Source organism: Giraffa tippelskirchi, chromosome 1 (assembly GCF_054371585.1).
Source record: "Giraffa tippelskirchi isolate mGirTip1 chromosome 1, T2T-mGirTip1v1.2.pri, whole genome shotgun sequence".
Lineage (NCBI taxonomy): Eukaryota > Metazoa > Chordata > Mammalia > Artiodactyla > Giraffidae > Giraffa > Giraffa tippelskirchi.
Window position 1 is genome coordinate 109,204,189 of NC_137275.1, and position 21,115 is coordinate 109,225,303.

Below are 21,115 nucleotides of genomic sequence, written 5' to 3' on the forward strand. Positions count from 1 at the left end.
ACCCCGTCCGTTAGTAGCTTTCCCCAGTTATTCTGCTCTTTAAGAATCATCTGCTAAACGTGAAGTCCACCGGACTTTAGGAAGCATCACTACGAACAAAGCTAGTGGAGCTGATGGAATTCCAGTTGAGCTATCTCAAATCCTGAAAGATGATGCTGTGAAAGTGCTATATTCAATATGCCAGCAAATATGGAAAACTCAGCGGTGGCCACAGGACTGGAAATGGTCAGTTTTCATCCCAATCCCAAAGAAAGGCAATGCCAAAGAATGCTCAAACTACCGCACAATGGCACTCATCTCACGTGCTAGTAAAGTAATGCTTAAAATTCTCTAAGCCAGGCTTCAGCGATAGGTGAACCGTGAACTTCCAGATGTTCAAGCTGATTTTAGAAAAGGCAGAGGAACCAGAGATCAAATTGCCAATATCTGCTGGATCATCGAAAAAGCAAGAGAGTTCCCGAAAAACATCGATTTCTGCTTTATGGACTATGCCAAACAAAGCCTTTGACTGTGTGGATCACAATCAACTGTGGAAAATTCTGAAAGAGATGGGAATACCAGACCATCTGACCTGTCTCTTGGGAAACCTGTACGCAGGTCAGGAAGCAACAGTTAGAACTGGACATGGAACAACAGACTGGTTCCAAATAGGAAAAGGAGGACGTCAAGGCTGTGTGTCCTTGTCACCCTGCTTATTTAACTTAGACGCAGGGTACATCATGAGAGACGCTGGGCTGGAAGAAACACAAGCTGGAATCGAGACTGCCGGGAGAAACATCAATAACCTCAGATATGCAGATGACACCACCCTTACGGCAGAAAGTGGAAAAGAACTAAAGAGCCTCTTGATGAAAGTGAAAGAGGAGAGTGAAAAAGTTGGCTTAAAGCTCAACGTTCAGAAAACTAAGATCATGGCATCAGGTCCCATCACCTCATGGGAAATAGATGGGGAAACTGTGGAAACAGTGTCAGACTTTATGTTTGGGGGCTCCAAAATCACTGCTGATGGTGACTGCAGCCACGAAACTGAAAGACGCTTACGCCTTGGAAGGAAGGTTTTGGCCAACTTAGATGGCATATTTAAAAGCAGAGACACTACTTTGCCAACAAAAGTCCGTCTAGTCAAGGCTATGGTTTTTCCAGTGGTCGTGTATGGATGTGAGAGTCGGACGGTGAAGAAAGCTGAGCGCCACAGAACTGATGCCTTTGAACTGTGGTGTGGGAGAAGACTCTTGAGAGTCCCTTGGAGTGCAAGGAGATCCGAACAGTCCATCCTAAAGGGGATCAATCCTGGGTGTTCATTGGAAGGACTGATGTTGAAGCTGAAACTCCAACACTTTGGCCACCTCATGCGAAGAGCTGACTCATTGGAAAAGACCCTAATGCTGGGAAGGATTGAGGGCAGGAGGAGAAGGGGACGACAGAGGATGAGATGGCTGGATGGCATCACTGACTCGATGGACATGGGTTTGGGTGGACTCCGGGAGCTGGTGACGGACAGGGAGGCCTGGCGTGCTGCGATTCATGGGGTTGCAAAGATTCGGACACGACTGAGCGACTGAACTCAACTGAAGTCTTCACTAAGAGATACTCTTCTATCAATCTCGAGGGGAGGGAGATGGGAGGGAGGTTCAAAAGGGAGGGGATATATGTGTACCTATGCCTGATTTTTCCTGCGATTTGACAGACAAGAACAAAATTCTGTAAAGCAATTATCCTTCAATTAAAAAATAAGCTAATTAAAAAAAAAAAAAAAGATCTCTCCTGGACGCCCAGCTTTTCCGCTGGTCCTGGGTCTGAGGACAGGAAACAGTGGTGGCAACAGTGTGGGGAACAGATAAACCCCTTCAGGGTCCAGACAGGTCTCACTTATACATGTGGGCGTGTGGTTCAGCCAGGGGAGGTTTTAGGAAGCATGCATGGAAAGTATTTTTATAAACAATGAGTGCGTCGTTTTAACCAACTAACCTGTGGCTTTGTAATGGGATTCTGTAAAGAATACTGATCCACTGCAGCTCCACAGGAGCTTGGTGACAACCAAGTGACTTACTGCAAAATACAGCTGAACTCGTTTAACAGCAGCTGGATAAACTGTGCACTCTCCCCTGATCTCTAACAACCACCCTCAGACAACAGAAGGCTACAAAAGCTAGAAATTATCCACATGGAACTGAAGAGGGATCAATCTCAAATTCAAGTTAAAAGAAGCATTTATAAAAATCAGAAAACAACAAAGAACAGAGCAGGGAAGTGACACACCTGGGCTGACTAGGACTGAATGCAGACAAACACCTGCCTCAAAGTCAGGGACCACGGCCAGGCCCTTCCCCCGGGCCTTGTCCTAAGAAAGGCCTCTGGGTCCCCAGCCTGGCACCCTCCGCCAGGATGGGAGCCCGCCCCACGGGTGCCCACGTGAGTCGGATGGGCAGTACCGTGTCCTCATTTAACAGGAGGGCAAAGCAGGCCACAAAGCGGGCAAGCGGCACACCCAGGTCACCAACCTCAGGGTGACGGAGCTACTCTGCTGTGCCCGGCAGAAGGGTTCCTGGGCACTGAGCTGCCTGAACCGGAGCGCGGCTGCCCAAGTCCTGTGGGAAGGCCCCAGGAGTGCTCCATCAGCGGGCTGGGAGCAGGAGAGGGACAAGGAAGGCCAGCCCTCGGGCCACTGGACTCCAACAACAGGGGCTCATCCAAGTGACCCGAGGGGAGAGGCAGCGAGCTCCCTCCTGAGGCTCCCTCCATCAGGGTTGCTGTGATGGACAGGAGGGCCTCTGGAGGAAAGCGGGATGGACGGCACCACGGTTAAGTGTCCAGGCTCTGATCAGACCAGTCTGCACCGCACCGCTGGGTATGCGAGCCTGGGCACGGTGCCCGGCCTCTCTAAGCCTCAGTGTCCATATCTGCTGAATGGGGATAACAGCAGCCTGGACCTCACCTGGGTGTCTGCGGGATTAGATGACGGGCTCAGAAAGCACTGGACACGGTGCCTGGCACACAGAGTCTCCTGCACACTGCTACCCACCGTCATTAAATTGGCTTCCCCCAAATCTAATATCTATGGCTCTGATTCAGTCATTTCTTTTAAGAAAACACTACGTGGAAATTCCATGGTGGTCCAGAGGTGAGGACTTGGCACTTTCACTTTCACACCGGTCTGATCCCTGGTTGGGGAACTAACATCCCATTAGCTGTGCAGTATGGCCAAAAAAATAAGTAAAGAAAATTTTAAAAATAATAAATAATACTATGTCTATTATAAATAAGCATGAGATGATTAGAAGGCAAACAAGTGGGAGAAAGGCAAACTGTTACAATTGTCCCAACCAATGACCTATTTCCAACAGAACCATCAGTTCAGTTCAGTTCAGTTCAGTTCCGTTCCGTTCAGTCGCTCAGTCGTGTCTGACTCTTTGCGACCCCATGAATTGTAGCACGCCAGGCCTCCCTGTCCATCACTAACTCCCGGAGTCCACCCAAACCCATGTCCATCGAGTCAGTGATGCCATCCAGCCATCTCATCCTCTATTGTCCCCTTCTCCTCCTGCCCCCAATCCTACCCAGCATCAGGGTCTTTTCCAATGAGTCAACTCTTCGCGTGAGGTGGCCAAAGTACTGGAGTTTCAGCTTCAAAATCAGTCCTTCCAATGAACACCCAGGATTGATCTCCTTTAGGATGGATTGATTGCATCATCAGCATATTTTAAGTGGTGGGTGAGTTTCATTACTTCTATTAAAATGTCAATCATCCACCAGTACGTAACCACATAGTGTTCATTCACTAACACGATAAGGACTCTAATACTTCACAGAGAAACAAAGGCATGCTAAATTACTAAATAGTTTACCTTTCGACGATGCTTCCTTAACTCACTAGACTGATAGATGCATGCAGAGAAATGAAGAGAAACCAGATTTATTGCGACTTTGAAGCTAAAAATTCAAGAATCAATATAGGCAAAGACAGTAAAGCAAAAATGACGGCAAACATATAAGTGAGATGTAGATTTAGAGAACATGTAACTGGAAACAGAACAATTTGTTGGACCACATTAGTTAAATAAGCTATTCAAGATTTACTAGAGAAACACTATACATTATTCCTCAGGAAGATACAATTCTATTACAACATCATGATTTGTTAAAGCACAGCACTGTGTACAACAAAGGGCCTTAACAGTTGTCTGTTCTCAGCCAAACCTCTCTATAAGTTAGTTTCTCTTAATAAAAAAAAAACATGTTATACTTTAAAATAGTAATTTAACTGACGAGGAAGTTGCCGTAATACCTATTTTAACACTGAACAAATCTAACCACCTGTTGGACATTAATGTAAAATCGTTACCTAGAATTTGATTTCAAACTTCTGAAAATAAATTCATTAAAGCAGGTACCCTATGAAAATATGTAAGAATGAAAGCTAGCATAACAGCAGGTGGAGTCTTCACATTTTATGAACCATAGAAGATACTTTGTAAAAGAGTCTAGTAGAGACATTAAGCATGCAAAAGCTGATGAGATTTACAGTCTCAAATACAAGCACCAACACAGAAAGGATGTTGTGTCAAAAGTCCATTAATTCTACACATAAGAGGATCATTTCTTCAGGTAAGCATAATCTCAGTTATGAATTACACAGGTTCTGTAGTGTATCATCCATCTACATTATGCTTGTAACTGCACAGTGATAACAATAATTCAAACTTAGTGCTATGGGGGGAAAACACCATTTAATGAGACATGAAGACAAAGCAGAAACCCGACTAAGGGGACACACGCTGTGGACCCCAGACTGCTATGACCAGAGCAAGTGGGAGGACGGGGGAGGGGAGATGGATGGGTAAACTACAGCCTCGGGGGGGTGCGGTTGTGGGAAGCTGGGGTCTGGATTGATGACAACGAAGCAGACAACAGGATGAGACAGGAAATCAAAACCAACGATGAAAGCAGACACACCGTCAGAGAACTCCAGCAACAAGAAAAAATATACAGAACTGTTCTTTTACAAATACTCGGAAAGAAATCAAGCATGAAACCACAGAGAAATCGTCAAAGAATACACACTATCAACTAATTGGCCAGTGATGCATATTATAAAACCAATGTGTCAAAAGACCACAAAATAGACCAGTTATCACTTCACATGCTGCTAAAATGATTCACAGTTAATTTAATTATATGCTGACTAACAATGCAGCTAACATGAAATGGGTGGTAACAAAAAAAGTGATAATACAAGTGCAGTTACAAAGCAGAGTGTTGTAGACATGATTTCACAGGGTAAACAGCAATGCGCTCAGGAAACCTAAGCTAAACATGGAAGAAAGCAGGAACATGCGCTTCAGAGCTGCACACTCTGTCACCAAAAGCCCTAGGTCGTCATCCCATTTTTAGACTCAGAAGAGTGAGGAAGCCCAACTTCTTCCCTGGGGCCCTGGGGCACCAGGCTTTTAACCTGGTTTCACACCCAGAGCTGGCCTGAGCGTGCAGCCAGGTCCAGCAGCAAGCAGACCAGTTTAGATTCTTGGTTTTGTTCCCACCGCATGGCCTGCAGCCTGCAGCCAGGTATCCCCAATGAAAAATGTGCTGCGTGGGTCTCACACGCCAGGAGAGCTGCCTATGGTTACTTTCACAAGGCTGTCTACTCGGTGACAACAGAAACTTCCCTGCACCTGCTGTGTCCAGCACAGGCCGGGCCCAACGTTACAGAGGCAGGCCCTGGCTGAGTTCATGATGACGTGCTAAGCCGGTGGTCCAAATATCAAGACTAATTTGTTGCTGTGCGAGTATGGAATGATTAAAGACTAGGCAGTTTTTAAAAATCTTAGACCTCTAAGCGTAGCAAATGTACCTGAGTTTCTTCTGGGTAAAAACAGAAAAAACAAAAAACAAACAAACAAAAAAGAAAGCCAGTGTGCTGGGGGAGGGACGTGGCAGGGAGGAGGCAGACACATACCAGAGTCTTGATGTCCCGCTGGTCTACTTTCCGCGCCGAGCTGTGCCGCCTCCTTGGGGGCTTGGCGCGCCCACTGCTGGGCGGGCAGGAGCTGGCGAGCGAGGAGGCGGGACACAGGTTGAGGGAGCTCGAGGATTTACAACAACGAAGGTTGCCTAAGCTCCCCTTGCCCACCCTGCTCTCAGTATCCTCGGCCCGCTGCTCCGTGTTCTCCTTCTCTTCTTCGATCAACCTAAAATAGAAGAAAACCCGTCACCTGCCTTTGTCAGCAGAGGAACGTGTCTGGACAACAAATGTGGGCTTGCATTCTGTGTCACGATTAGCATATTCCAGGAACAGTTGCTCAATTAACATCTCAGCAAAAAGGTTCAACTTTCCCTCTTTTCAATATTCTCAAACTTAGAATAACTTATCCTTGAGTCTTACAAAGTGGCCCCTGATCATTCTCGTTTGATTTGACTGGTTTACTCTAACATTCTGACGGGGCCTGGGTGGCGCCTCTCTCCCTGTGAGGAGATAACCTGAAGTTGACAACCTTTACCTTCCCCGCTCTCAGGGCAGAGATGCACGGCAGTGCCTCAAGTCTATTCCGCTGGGAATCAGGAACTCTGTACAATCAAAACAGTGAGCCACGAACAAGCTGGAGTTTCTAAACACAAGTCTCTAGACCAGATGAAGTGCTGAATTGATTTTTTTATTTTTTAGGTTGTCTATGTACAAATGCATCACTTGATGAAGTTCTCCACCAGCTTTGTGTGAGTTTCTGGACTCATGTCAATGTGCTGCATTAACCTAGAATTCACAGTTACTGCTCTTCTCCCCTAATGTCTCGCGGATGATTTTATATAGCAGTTTAAATATTCGATTATGCATATAACATGATTTTCAAAATAAAATACAAGATTCTCGCAGGTCGTCACCTCTCCAGTTTCACTTCTCCTTATCCACCCTGAAAGTTTTTCACTGTTGATAACAAGTTGATGGAAAGAATTTACCATTTACCTCAAGTCAACATGTTACCTAAGGAAAAATCACTTTTACCTGACAACATGCTGTAAAAATAAACATATTAATATGTAACCGTTCCGTATTTCCTGGGGGAGGGGGAAAGACAATCTTTCTGAGCTGTCTGTGCTCAAACACGGCCCACAAAGCAGTCTGTCTCAGCGTCAAACGTGCAGGCGGCACCACCTGCGTTTGCTGGTTGTGCCCTTCACCCCTGCCTTTCCCCCGGGCCCCCCGCACTCGGCTGACAGGAACGGGCACCTCGGCCTGGGCTGACGTGACAAGAACAGTCTGAGCAGCAGCTCTGCCAGGTCCTGTGCAGGGTCACCGGCCTGTGGCCACTCTGAACGTGGACAAGGGACAGGAGGCAGAGCTGTGCGGGTGCGGCACCAGGCTGGCCTCGGGGCCCCCAGCCACCTGGCCGCACCCAGACCCAAGGCCCCTGCTCGCCATGAGGCGGGCCTTTGGATTCTATCCCGTTTGTAAACTGTTATAACAGCCCAGACGGTGTCTACAGAAAACATCTCACAGACACTGATGAGTTGAGAAGAACTCAAACACATGTCCTTGGACCACTGTCGTACAACAAGCCAACCTTCACACTGTATTAAGTTCAAAAGGAAAATGCAGATCTGAGGGGGAATTTGCCACCCCAAAACCCCAGCTTTTCTGTTTCAGGTGGCTTTTCACCAGAATGTGGGAGGCTCCGAGGGACACACGAGGGCGAACCTTCAGTGCTGGAGGGTGCACGGGCCGCAGGGGACACTGTCACGGCACCTCACCCACCTTGGGGCTCAGAGCTGGTGGGGGGACACCCCACAACGCCCCCCACAGCCCTGGCTGACTGAGCTCTATAATCAAGGGCAATCTCAGAACTGAAAATTCTTGAAGCAGACTTGAAGTCAGTTTCCTTACTATGGAACACTCAGCCTTCTCTAAGGAGAAGACAGCTCCTCAGAGAAGCCGAGTTTCTGGGGAGCTCGGCTCGGGCTCACCCACCGGATCTCTTCGTTGATGGTGTCCAGCTGCTCCTGAAGCATCACAGTCAGAGTCTCGGCATCGCCCTGCCCGCTGGGCGACAGCAGAGCGGCCGAGCTGAAGAGGGTGGCCCTGTCGCCCCCGCCGTCAGACAAGTCTGCGTCACTCTCGAACGCCTGGGCCACGTTGGCCGGCACGCTGGCTTGCTGCGCGCGCTCCCAGTCCTTTTCCTTCAGGGTCTGCACCTGGGCACGAGAGGACCACGTCTCGTCAGCGACATTCAGGGCAGCTCAAGTCTATCAGGAACTGAACACAAGTTTACATGGAAGCCCCAACTGTGGATAAACGGGCCATGCTTATGAGACACTGCCATCTCTTAAGCGAGCAGTACTGAAGAAACAGGCAGGAGGAGAACCCACTCCCTAGATGGCCTGGTGACATTCAGGTCTTAGCGTGGATGGGAGGCAATCCTATGAGGTTATTCACAAGGGTGGGCCGATGGAGTCAGAGACAAAGTCCGAAAATTACAACAATACATCTGTGCCTCCATCAGCCAGGCTGAAGGAAAATAAGAAAAAGAAATCCTTCAGCTCCGCAGCCTCTGGGTCCACCTCAGCGGTCACCACTTGTGTTACTCACCGAGGAGCGCCATCCTCGCAGGTCCCCAGCCCTCCGTTTTCCAGGCTGGTCTGAACACGCACAGACAGGCGCAAGCAGGGCCAGCAGGGCTGGGAGGGCTGGGAGGGCCAGCCCCCCGCGGGGCTCCTCCCGGGGCGCAGGCCCGCGGGCTGTTCTGGGGGACGGCCCCTCACACCGCAAGGCGGCTCTGTCACCAGAGACGTGCGGGAGAGGGCCTGCTGGGCTCCGAGCCGCCCTCCAGCTCTCACACCTCACACCCTTCTCTCTGGCACATCTCCCCCCGGCCCACTCTCACCCAGGTCCTGCCTTCTTTCCCAGACATGACCTCAAAGCAGCCGAGGGGCAGCCTCGAGGTGCTGGCTTGCTGGCTCCCTGTCCCCCGTGGCCAGCGCCCTCGCCCCTGTCTTCGTCACGACCCCTCCCCAGGGCTGGGCCACCCCCTGCACTGGCTCCAGGACCACCTGCCATCATTCCTGCTCCTCTCCAGCGAACCAGCTGCATATGGCTTCACCCCCATCAGCTCAGCCAGCACGTCCTCTCCCTTCTCTCACCTTAAAATCGCACAAAGGGAACCAGCAGATTCCTCCTCCAGGGCTCCCTGCAGCGCCCACTGAGGGTCTCTGAGAGCTCCCTGGGAGAGGCCTCTACTGTCCCCCTCCCCGCCCAGTCTCCAGCTCTCTGCAAGCAGGCGGTGTGCCCCGCTCGCAGGGCAGCTCCCAGGGAGCTCTGAGGAACCCATGTTACCAAGCCCCCTCCTCTCCTTGCCCTCCCCCCACCCCAAGCATGTCTCTCCCTGGGCACCAGGCCCCGCCCTCCCTGGGGTTACTAGTCAGTCCCTTGCGCCCCTTCTCAACCTTGGAATGCGAGGCACCCCACAGCTCTACCCTTGCACCCCCTATCTCTCCACGGGCACCTGCCTGGTGACTTTACCTTGTCTGTGCCTTTAAACACCATCTGTATGCCCACGACCCAAGTCCACCTTGAGCTGAGTGAGGCCTCTCCTGGATCCAGGCCGGAACACTCAGCTGCTGACCTCACAGGTCCCCTGGACACCCCATGGGCTCATCCACCTCAACAGGGCTGAGGCCCGTCTCTTAGCTCCCTGCCCTGACAGCCCTCCTCAGCTCAGGAAACAGGCTCTGGCCTCGAGCTGCTCAGGCCTGAGCCCGGGGTCCTCCCTGATGCGGCCCTCTCTCTCCCTTATCTCCGCTTGTTGACACGACCCTTGATCTATCTCCGAGTGGCTACTTCTCTTCCGGCCTCCGGGTCTCTGTTCCAGGTCACCCTCCTGGTGTCACCTCGCTGGCCACCCTGTTCACACACGATCGTCCCCCCTCCTCAGACAACTCGGGCACTCTGGTCTCCTTCCCCTGCTCACTACTGTCCGACAGGCTGCGTGGGTTTAAAAATGGGTCCACAAATTCTTCCATCCTCCTCCCTTCAAGAGGCAGAGGGGGCAACTCCTGCTCAGCCCCTGAGCGAGGCAGGACTTCGCAGCTCACTCTCGCAAACAGAACTGAAGGTGTGCGGCTTCCGAGACCGGGGCGCGAAAGGCCCCGGGCTACATCCCGCGCTCTCGCTCTCAGAGGGTGTTCCGAGGAAAGCCAGGCCGTGAAGAGGTCCACACGGCAGGGACCTGGGCCTGTCCCCACCAGCCAGGTGAGTCTGAAAGCCTGCCATCCAGCCCTGGGGGGCCTTCCCATGTTTGCGTCCTCAGGAGGCCCTGAACCAGGCCCACCTGCTGCAAAGCACAGAAACTGGACTGTGACCTGCTCACTGGGAAGTCACTAAGCTTTGCAGTGATTTGTTACATGGCAGTGGATAAAGAACGCACACGGTTTTTAATTCACTGCTGGAGTCCTAGTTCTGACGATGTCTGGCCCAAACTAGCTGCTCACTGAACATGGCAGCTCAAAACACAGACATGTATGAAAAAATACATGCCATAAATGAGGCGAAAATACAAAGGTACTTAAACTTCCAATGAGAATTCTTCTCACTATAAAATGATGGGTATGTGTATCCATTTACTCGCAGGATGATTTCAATCAAAACGGTGCTAATTAGTACTGTGCTGGGCCTCACAGTAGGCCACAAGTTATCAAAATTGGTTCTTTTAAGAAAAAAAAGCATGCCTTAAAAGGAAACTCGTAGCCAGAAAAAGGAAAATGGGAAGACATAAAGCGATCTATCAACGCTTTGTTCCAAAACCATTTCAGGACCACAGTGTGAGGGGGCAGGTGCCTTACAACGTGGGAGTCACATGAAAAGGTGTTTACCTTCCTTCCTCAGGAATTCACCACTATAAAAGTCAGACACAGTTCAGTAAAAGCCGTTACCTGTCGATGCATAGAATCCTTATCTGCGATTTCATTTTCAAGTTTATCATTGAGGTCGTCGTGCACAGAGGTGGCTTCGCGCTGGGCGGCAAGGTAGCATCTCTCAAGGGTAGTGATTCGCACCTCCACGTCCGTGTTCTGGACCATGGCCTACACCGGGCATTGCAGAGTAGAAAAGGTAAGTCATTATCATGGAACATTCCGATACACGTACGCGTAAAAAAGTTGGACTAAATCCTAAGTTTCAACTCAAAAATAAAGTTAGCGTCCTCAAAATTAAAGTCCTAGACACGGCAGTTTCCTCGGACGTGAGCAAAAACGTGCCTACTTAAAATGTCACATTTGCCACGATTGGCACCCATATGTCTGTATTAACGTTCTGTCTGGCCACTCGGTTTCCCAAGCTTCTCTTCAACATAATCAACCCAAACAGCAAAGAGTATACTAAACTACCCTGTTATTGCATGAATTCCAGGAGGAATGGTATCTGGCATGAAGTCACGACCTCTGTCTGCTACACCACACAGGCGGACTGGATCCACAAGAGGGAGGGACCTTCGACAGATCCAACAGGGACCTCTGAGGCTCGTTTCCTCGGGTAAAAGTCGGAAAACTCTCATGCAATTTCCTCAGAATTCAAGTAACAGTAATGAGTGGAAACAGAAGTCAAAGTTTAACACAACTGGAAGCAGCCTTCTCAAGCCTAATTCTTCTAAAGCAGACTTACACCACATGTATGAAAGGGTCAAACCAGGACCAGAACTTGCTGCTGGTGCAACTCCCGTCCGCCAGGTCAAAATCCACTGCAGGTCCCTCCGTAGTCGACTACTAAGTAACCAATGTGGGCAAAGGCCTGACATTAAAAGTGAAAGGTCTCAAGGCCGCTTTTCCCAGAATTCTCTACATATTGAACTCTGCCACCTAATCTCCTCCTGTTGCCAAAGAGTAGTGGGAAAAGGTTATACAAGCGTGCAAATATTCTGTTTTGAGTTCTCACATTGAGCTCTCACAGAGAATTACTCACACCAAGCTACTAAACAAGGACACCTGCTGTAGCACATGTCGGAGGGGTTCTGTCTGAGACGGTCTCACGGGGGAGGGGTGGGGCAGGGTGGGCGCTGTCTGCCTGCCTACAAAGGAGAGGTGAGGCTCACAGGAGGAGGCCCGAACCCTCAGCACTCTTCTCTTTTCACAATGACCGTTAGGCAGTTTCTCATCAATCATGACAGCCGCAGACACGACCACCAGAAACATCATGACTCTACATGGTTACACAGCACGGGCCTGAGGCTCTGAGGGTGAGCAAACGCCACTCGACCTGTCTGACCGCCGGTATCAATGTCACACATCCCCTCAAGGAGCAGAACCTCAGAAGACTAGAGAAGACGGCCAGGCAAGCTGCCTCAGCAGGGCCCACACAGCGGGCTCCCATCTCTCCGAGAGAACGGGCTCCACAGACGTCACCAGACTCGCCTGAGTGAACCCGAAGGAAATTTCAGCATCATCAGGTATACATTCGACAGGCAGGTGGGGGGGATGAACTGGGAGACTGGGGTTGACGTATGTACACTACTGAGACTATGCGTAAAGTCAACAACGAGTAAGGACCTACTCTACAGCACAGGGCAGTCTACTCAGGGCTCTGTGGTGAAGTAAATGGGTAGGAAATCTAAAAAGAGGGATATATGTAGACACACACACACACACACACGTATATATATATATATATATATATAAATATATATATAAATATAAATATATATATATATATATATATATATATATATATATGACGGATTCACTTTGCTGTACAGCAGACATTGACACAGCAGTGTAAAGCAACTGCTAACTGCTAAGTCGCTTCGGTCGTGTCCGACTCTGTGCGACCCCACAGACGGTAGCCCACCAGGCTCCCCTGTCCCTGGGATTCTCCAGGCAAGAATACTGGAGTGGGTTGCCATTTCCTTCTCCAGTGTATCAAAGGGAAAAGTGAAAGTGAAGTCGCTCAGTTGTGTCCGACTCTTAGCGACCCCATGGACTGTAGCCTACCAGGCTCCTCCATCCATGGGATTTTCCAGGCAAGAGTACTGGAGTGGGGTACCATTGCCTTCTCCAAGAAAAAGGAAAGCAACTAGACTCCAATAAATGAATGAATGGATGAATGAATTTTTCAAAGAGGAACACACTGGGCACCCTAGAACTTGTAGAAATGAGGAGTCCACACCCAGGGTGAGCACAGCGCTAGGGATGCCCTCGTGTTGCTCCACTGCCAATGGACCGCCTGGACCAGGCCTCTTCTACCCCAGAGATCTCGACGCAGAGGCGGGGAGGCCGCCAGTCGCGGTCTCGCCAGCGCTCTGTGCTCCTACTCACGCAGCCATCCCAAAGCTCAGATCAGCCGGAGAACAAGGGACCCACATTCCACCTCAGGACAACAGACACGTCCGCTGTCACTCACTTCGCGGACATCCCGCTGTGGTTGTCTGTTCGCTTCCTCGGACGCGAGGAGCTCCTTCCTGGCCGTGTCCGGGTCCTCCTCCGGCTCTCTCACGTAGGCAGAGAGGTTTGCCAGGCACTCCTTCGACTGGCTCTGCTCCCCTGACTGCCTCTCGATGACCTCCTGGAGCTCGATCACCTTAGCCAGGTCTTCCTCGTGGCTTGGGGAGCCGTCGGAGGATCTCTAAGGGGGAAAGGAAGCCTTAGACAGACAGCCTTGTTTTGGGAGGGAGGGAACACAGCATTTCCGGGCAATCGGTGAGGTCAAAACTTTCTTCTGCACTCTGGGAGCTCACACGACCCTCACGGCCACTCAGATCTACATGGTGCATTGCTGACAGGTCCCAACAGCCCCGCACAGACTGGATGGTAAGGCGAGAACCAGACAGAGAGCGAGACCGAGGACTTGCCTTTCCATTGGTGCTTGGCATGTTTACTTGCTCGGGATTTACATCAAGCACCCCGTCCGTTAGTAGCTTTCCCCAGTTATTCTGCTCTTTAAGAATCATCTGCTAAACGTGAAGTCCACCGGACTTTAGGAAGCATCACTACGAACAAAGCTAGTGGAGCTGATGGAATTCCAGTTGAGCTATCTCAAATCCTGAAAGATGATGCTGTGAAAGTGCTATATTCAATATGCCAGCAAATATGGAAAACTCAGCGGTGGCCACAGGACTGGAAATGGTCAGTTTTCATCCCAATCCCAAAGAAAGGCAATGCCAAAGAATGCTCAAACTACCGCACAATGGCACTCATCTCACGTGCTAGTAAAGTAATGCTTAAAATTCTCTAAGCCAGGCTTCAGCGATAGGTGAACCGTGAACTTCCAGATGTTCAAGCTGATTTTAGAAAAGGCAGAGGAACCAGAGATCAAATTGCCAATATCTGCTGGATCATCGAAAAAGCAAGAGAGTTCCCGAAAAACATCGATTTCTGCTTTATGGACTATGCCAAACAAAGCCTTTGACTGTGTGGATCACAATCAACTGTGGAAAATTCTGAAAGAGATGGGAATACCAGACCATCTGACCTGTCTCTTGGGAAACCTGTACGCAGGTCAGGAAGCAACAGTTAGAACTGGACATGGAACAACAGACTGGTTCCAAATAGGAAAAGGAGGACGTCAAGGCTGTGTGTCCTTGTCACCCTGCTTATTTAACTTAGACGCAGGGTACATCATGAGAGACGCTGGGCTGGAAGAAACACAAGCTGGAATCGAGACTGCCGGGAGAAACATCAATAACCTCAGATATGCAGATGACACCACCCTTACGGCAGAAAGTGGAAAAGAACTAAAGAGCCTCTTGATGAAAGTGAAAGAGGAGAGTGAAAAAGTTGGCTTAAAGCTCAACGTTCAGAAAACTAAGATCATGGCATCAGGTCCCATCACCTCATGGGAAATAGATGGGGAAACTGTGGAAACAGTGTCAGACTTTATGTTTGGGGGCTCCAAAATCACTGCTGATGGTGACTGCAGCCACGAAACTGAAAGACGCTTACGCCTTGGAAGGAAGGTTTTGGCCAACTTAGATGGCATATTTAAAAGCAGAGACACTACTTTGCCAACAAAAGTCCGTCTAGTCAAGGCTATGGTTTTTCCAGTGGTCGTGTATGGATGTGAGAGTCGGACGGTGAAGAAAGCTGAGCGCCACAGAACTGATGCCTTTGAACTGTGGTGTGGGAGAAGACTCTTGAGAGTCCCTTGGAGTGCAAGGAGATCCGAACAGTCCATCCTAAAGGGGATCAATCCTGGGTGTTCATTGGAAGGACTGATGTTGAAGCTGAAACTCCAACACTTTGGCCACCTCATGCGAAGAGCTGACTCATTGGAAAAGACCCTAATGCTGGGAAGGATTGAGGGCAGGAGGAGAAGGGGACGACAGAGGATGAGATGGCTGGATGGCATCACTGACTCGATGGACATGGGTTTGGGTGGACTCCGGGAGCTGGTGACGGACAGGGAGGCCTGGCGTGCTGCGATTCATGGGGTTGCAAAGATTCGGACACGACTGAGCGACTGAACTCAACTGAAGTCTTCACTAAGAGATACTCTTCTATCAATCTCGAGGGGAGGGAGATGGGAGGGAGGTTCAAAAGGGAGGGGATATATGTGTACCTATGCCTGATTTTTCCTGCGATTTGACAGACAAGAACAAAATTCTGTAAAGCAATTATCCTTCAATTAAAAAATAAGCTAATTAAAAAAAAAAAAAAAGATCTCTCCTGGACGCCCAGCTTTTCCGCTGGTCCTGGGTCTGAGGACAGGAAACAGTGGTGGCAACAGTGTGGGGAACAGATAAACCCCTTCAGGGTCCAGACAGGTCTCACTTATACATGTGGGCGTGTGGTTCAGCCAGGGGAGGTTTTAGGAAGCATGCATGGAAAGTATTTTTATAAACAATGAGTGCGTCGTTTTAACCAACTAACCTGTGGCTTTGTAATGGGATTCTGTAAAGAATACTGATCCACTGCAGCTCCACAGGAGCTTGGTGACAACCAAGTGACTTACTGCAAAATACAGCTGAACTCGTTTAACAGCAGCTGGATAAACTGTGCACTCTCCCCTGATCTCTAACAACCACCCTCAGACAACAGAAGGCTACAAAAGCTAGAAATTATCCACATGGAACTGAAGAGGGATCAATCTCAAATTCAAGTTAAAAGAAGCATTTATAAAAATCAGAAAACAACAAAGAACAGAGCAGGGAAGTGACACACCTGGGCTGACTAGGACTGAATGCAGACAAACACCTGCCTCAAAGTCAGGGACCACGGCCAGGCCCTTCCCCCGGGCCTTGTCCTAAGAAAGGCCTCTGGGTCCCCAGCCTGGCACCCTCCGCCAGGATGGGAGCCCGCCCCACGGGTGCCCACGTGAGTCGGATGGGCAGTACCGTGTCCTCATTTAACAGGAGGGCAAAGCAGGCCACAAAGCGGGCAAGCGGCACACCCAGGTCACCAACCTCAGGGTGACGGAGCTACTCTGCTGTGCCCGGCAGAAGGGTTCCTGGGCACTGAGCTGCCTGAACCGGAGCGCGGCTGCCCAAGTCCTGTGGGAAGGCCCCAGGAGTGCTCCATCAGCGGGCTGGGAGCAGGAGAGGGACAAGGAAGGCCAGCCCTCGGGCCACTGGACTCCAACAACAGGGGCTCATCCAAGTGACCCGAGGGGAGAGGCAGCGAGCTCCCTCCTGAGGCTCCCTCCATCAGGGTTGCTGTGATGGACAGGAGGGCCTCTGGAGGAAAGCGGGATGGACGGCACCACGGTTAAGTGTCCAGGCTCTGATCAGACCAGTCTGCACCGCACCGCTGGGTATGCGAGCCTGGGCACGGTGCCCGGCCTCTCTAAGCCTCAGTGTCCATATCTGCTGAATGGGGATAACAGCAGCCTGGACCTCACCTGGGTGTCTGCGGGATTAGATGACGGGCTCAGAAAGCACTGGACACGGTGCCTGGCACACAGAGTCTCCTGCACACTGCTACCCACCGTCATTAAATTGGCTTCCCCCAAATCTAATATCTATGGCTCTGATTCAGTCATTTCTTTTAAGAAAACACTACGTGGAAATTCCATGGTGGTCCAGAGGTGAGGACTTGGCACTTTCACTTTCACACCGGTCTGATCCCTGGTTGGGGAACTAACATCCCATTAGCTGTGCAGTATGGCCAAAAAAATAAGTAAAGAAAATTTTAAAAATAATAAATAATACTATGTCTATTATAAATAAGCATGAGATGATTAGAAGGCAAACAAGTGGGAGAAAGGCAAACTGTTACAATTGTCCCAACCAATGACCTATTTCCAACAGAACCATCAGTTCAGTTCAGTTCAGTTCAGTTCCGTTCCGTTCAGTCGCTCAGTCGTGTCTGACTCTTTGCGACCCCATGAATTGTAGCACGCCAGGCCTCCCTGTCCATCACTAACTCCCGGAGTCCACCCAAACCCATGTCCATCGAGTCAGTGATGCCATCCAGCCATCTCATCCTCTATTGTCCCCTTCTCCTCCTGCCCCCAATCCTACCCAGCATCAGGGTCTTTTCCAATGAGTCAACTCTTCGCGTGAGGTGGCCAAAGTACTGGAGTTTCAGCTTCAAAATCAGTCCTTCCAATGAACACCCAGGATTGATCTCCTTTAGGATGGATTGATTGCATCATCAGCATATTTTAAGTGGTGGGTGAGTTTCATTACTTCTATTAAAATGTCAATCATCCACCAGTACGTAACCACATAGTGTTCATTCACTAACACGATAAGGACTCTAATACTTCACAGAGAAACAAAGGCATGCTAAATTACTAAATAGTTTACCTTTCGACGATGCTTCCTTAACTCACTAGACTGATAGATGCATGCAGAGAAATGAAGAGAAACCAGATTTATTGCGACTTTGAAGCTAAAAATTCAAGAATCAATATAGGCAAAGACAGTAAAGCAAAAATGACGGCAAACATATAAGTGAGATGTAGATTTAGAGAACATGTAACTGGAAACAGAACAATTTGTTGGACCACATTAGTTAAATAAGCTATTCAAGATTTACTAGAGAAACACTATACATTATTCCTCAGGAAGATACAATTCTATTACAACATCATGATTTGTTAAAGCACAGCACTGTGTACAACAAAGGGCCTTAACAGTTGTCTGTTCTCAGCCAAACCTCTCTATAAGTTAGTTTCTCTTAATAAAAAAAAAACATGTTATACTTTAAAATAGTAATTTAACTGACGAGGAAGTTGCCGTAATACCTATTTTAACACTGAACAAATCTAACCACCTGTTGGACATTAATGTAAAATCGTTACCTAGAATTTGATTTCAAACTTCTGAAAATAAATTCATTAAAGCAGGTACCCTATGAAAATATGTAAGAATGAAAGCTAGCATAACAGCAGGTGGAGTCTTCACATTTTATGAACCATAGAAGATACTTTGTAAAAGAGTCTAGTAGAGACATTAAGCATGCAAAAGCTGATGAGATTTACAGTCTCAAATACAAGCACCAACACAGAAAGGATGTTGTGTCAAAAGTCCATTAATTCTACACATAAGAGGATCATTTCTTCAGGTAAGCATAATCTCAGTTATGAATTACACAGGTTCTGTAGTGTATCATCCATCTACATTATGCTTGTAACTGCACAGTGATAACAATAATTCAAACTTAGTGCTATGGGGGGAAAACACCATTTAATGAGACATGAAGACAAAGCAGAAACCCGACTAAGGGGACACACGCTGTGGACCCCAGACTGCTATGACCAGAGCAAGTGGGAGGACGGGGGAGGGGAGATGGATGGGTAAACTACAGCCTCGGGGGGGTGCGGTTGTGGGAAGCTGGGGTCTGGATTGATGACAACGAAGCAGACAACAGGATGAGACAGGAAATCAAAACCAACGATGAAAGCAGACACACCGTCAGAGAACTCCAGCAACAAGAAAAAATATACAGAACTGTTCTTTTACAAATACTCGGAAAGAAATCAAGCATGAAACCACAGAGAAATCGTCAAAGAATACACACTATCAACTAATTGGCCAGTGATGCATATTATAAAACCAATGTGTCAAAAGACCACAAAATAGACCAGTTATCACTTCACATGCTGCTAAAATGATTCACAGTTAATTTAATTATATGCTGACTAACAATGCAGCTAACATGAAATGGGTGGTAACAAAAAAAGTGATAATACAAGTGCAGTTACAAAGCAGAGTGTTGTAGACATGATTTCACAGGGTAAACAGCAATGCGCTCAGGAAACCTAAGCTAAACATGGAAGAAAGCAGGAACATGCGCTTCAGAGCTGCACACTCTGTCACCAAAAGCCCTAGGTCGTCATCCCATTTTTAGACTCAGAAGAGTGAGGAAGCCCAACTTCTTCCCTGGGGCCCTGGGGCACCAGGCTTTTAACCTGGTTTCACACCCAGAGCTGGCCTGAGCGTGCAGCCAGGTCCAGCAGCAAGCAGACCAGTTTAGATTCTTGGTTTTGTTCCCACCGCATGGCCTGCAGCCTGCAGCCAGGTATCCCCAATGAAAAATGTGCTGCGTGGGTCTCACACGCCAGGAGAGCTGCCTATGGTTACTTTCACAAGGCTGTCTACTCGGTGACAACAGAAACTTCCCTGCACCTGCTGTGTCCAGCACAGGCCGGGCCCAACGTTACAGAGGCAGGCCCTGGCTGAGTTCATGATGACGTGCTAAGCCGGTGGTCCAAATATCAAGACTAATTTGTTGCTGTGCGAGTATGGAATGATTAAAGACTAGGCAGTTTTTAAAAATCTTAGACCTCTAAGCGTAGCAAATGTACCTGAGTTTCTTCTGGGTAAAAACAGAAAAAACAAAAAACAAACAAACAAAAAAGAAAGCCAGTGTGCTGGGGGAGGGACGTGGCAGGGAGGAGGCAGACACATACCAGAGTCTTGATGTCCCGCTGGTCTACTTTCCGCGCCGAGCTGTGCCGCCTCCTTGGGGGCTTGGCGCGCCCACTGCTGGGCGGGCAGGAGCTGGCGAGCGAGGAGGCGGGACACAGGTTGAGGGAGCTCGAGGATTTACAACAACGAAGGTTGCCTAAGCTCCCCTTGCCCACCCTGCTCTCAGTATCCTCGGCCCGCTGCTCCGTGTTCTCCTTCTCTTCTTCGATCAACCTAAAATAGAAGAAAACCCGTCACCTGCCTTTGTCAGCAGAGGAACGTGTCTGGACAACAAATGTGGGCTTGCATTCTGTGTCACGATTAGCATATTCCAGGAACAGTTGCTCAATTAACATCTCAGCAAAAAGGTTCAACTTTCCCTCTTTTCAATATTCTCAAACTTAGAATAACTTATCCTTGAGTCTTACAAAGTGGCCCCTGATCATTCTCGTTTGATTTGACTGGTTTACTCTAACATTCTGACGGGGCCTGGGTGGCGCCTCTCTCCCTGTGAGGAGATAACCTGAAGTTGACAACCTTTACCTTCCCCGCTCTCAGGGCAGAGATGCACGGCAGTGCCTCAAGTCTATTCCGCTGGGAATCAGGAACTCTGTACAATCAAAACAGTGAGCCACGAACAAGCTGGAGTTTCTAAACACAAGTCTCTAGACCAGATGAAGTGCTGAATTGATTTTTTTATTTTTTAGGTTGTCTATGTACAAATGCATCACTTGATGAAGTTCTCCACCAGCTTTGTGTGAGTTTCTGGACTCATGTCAATGTGCTGCATTAACCTAGAATTCACAGTTACTGCTCTTCTCCCCTAATGTCTCGCGGATGATTTTATATAGCAGTTTAAATATTCGATTATGCATATAACATGATTTTCAAAATAAAATACAAGATTCTCGCAGGTCGTCACCTCTCCAGTTTCACTTCTCCTTATCCACCCTGAAAGTTTTTCACTGTTGATAACAAGTTGATGGAAAGAATTTACCATTTACCTCAAGTCAACATGTTACCTAAGGAAAAATCACTTTTACCTGACAACATGCTGTAAAAATAAACATATTAATATGTAACCGTTCCGTATTTCCTGGGGGAGGGGGAAAGACAATCTTTCTGAGCTGTCTGTGCTCAAACACGGCCCACAAAGCAGTCTGTCTCAGCGTCAAACGTGCAGGCGGCACCACCTGCGTTTGCTGGTTGTGCCCTTCACCCCTGCCTTTCCCCCGGGCCCCCCGCACTCGGCTGACAGGAACGGGCACCTCGGCCTGGGCTGACGTGACAAGAAC

At 48.9% G+C, this 21,115-nt stretch overlaps 1 protein-coding gene and 2 long non-coding RNA genes across 14 annotated transcripts in view; 2 read left to right on the forward strand and 1 right to left on the reverse strand.

The window, feature by feature from the left end:
* LOC145505843 (uncharacterized) overlaps positions 1 to 21,115 on the reverse strand; it is a 92,145-nt gene that overhangs the window by 63,489 nt on the left and 7,541 nt on the right. For all 12 annotated transcript variants that reach the window (XM_081488937.1, XM_081488907.1, XM_081488916.1 and 9 more), the window contains 5 exons: positions 19,823 to 20,054; positions 13,373 to 13,594; positions 10,915 to 11,064; positions 7,958 to 8,181; positions 5,954 to 6,185 (listed from right to left, as the gene is read on the reverse strand). In XM_081488937.1, coding sequence (XP_081345063.1) covers positions 5,954 to 6,185; positions 7,958 to 8,181; positions 10,915 to 11,064; positions 13,373 to 13,594; positions 19,823 to 20,054 — 1,060 coding nt within the window. The remainder of the gene's footprint in view (positions 1 to 5,953; positions 6,186 to 7,957; positions 8,182 to 10,914; positions 11,065 to 13,372; positions 13,595 to 19,822; positions 20,055 to 21,115) is intronic.
* Positions 742 to 6,868, forward strand: LOC145507076 (uncharacterized). The gene is made up of 2 exons (XR_014054545.1): positions 742 to 1,294; positions 3,769 to 6,868. It is a non-coding gene; the product is annotated as an uncharacterized LOC145507076 (long non-coding RNA).
* LOC145507079 (uncharacterized) lies at positions 14,611 to 20,737 on the forward strand. Its single transcript, XR_014054546.1, has 2 exons — positions 14,611 to 15,163; positions 17,638 to 20,737. It is a non-coding gene; the product is annotated as an uncharacterized LOC145507079 (long non-coding RNA).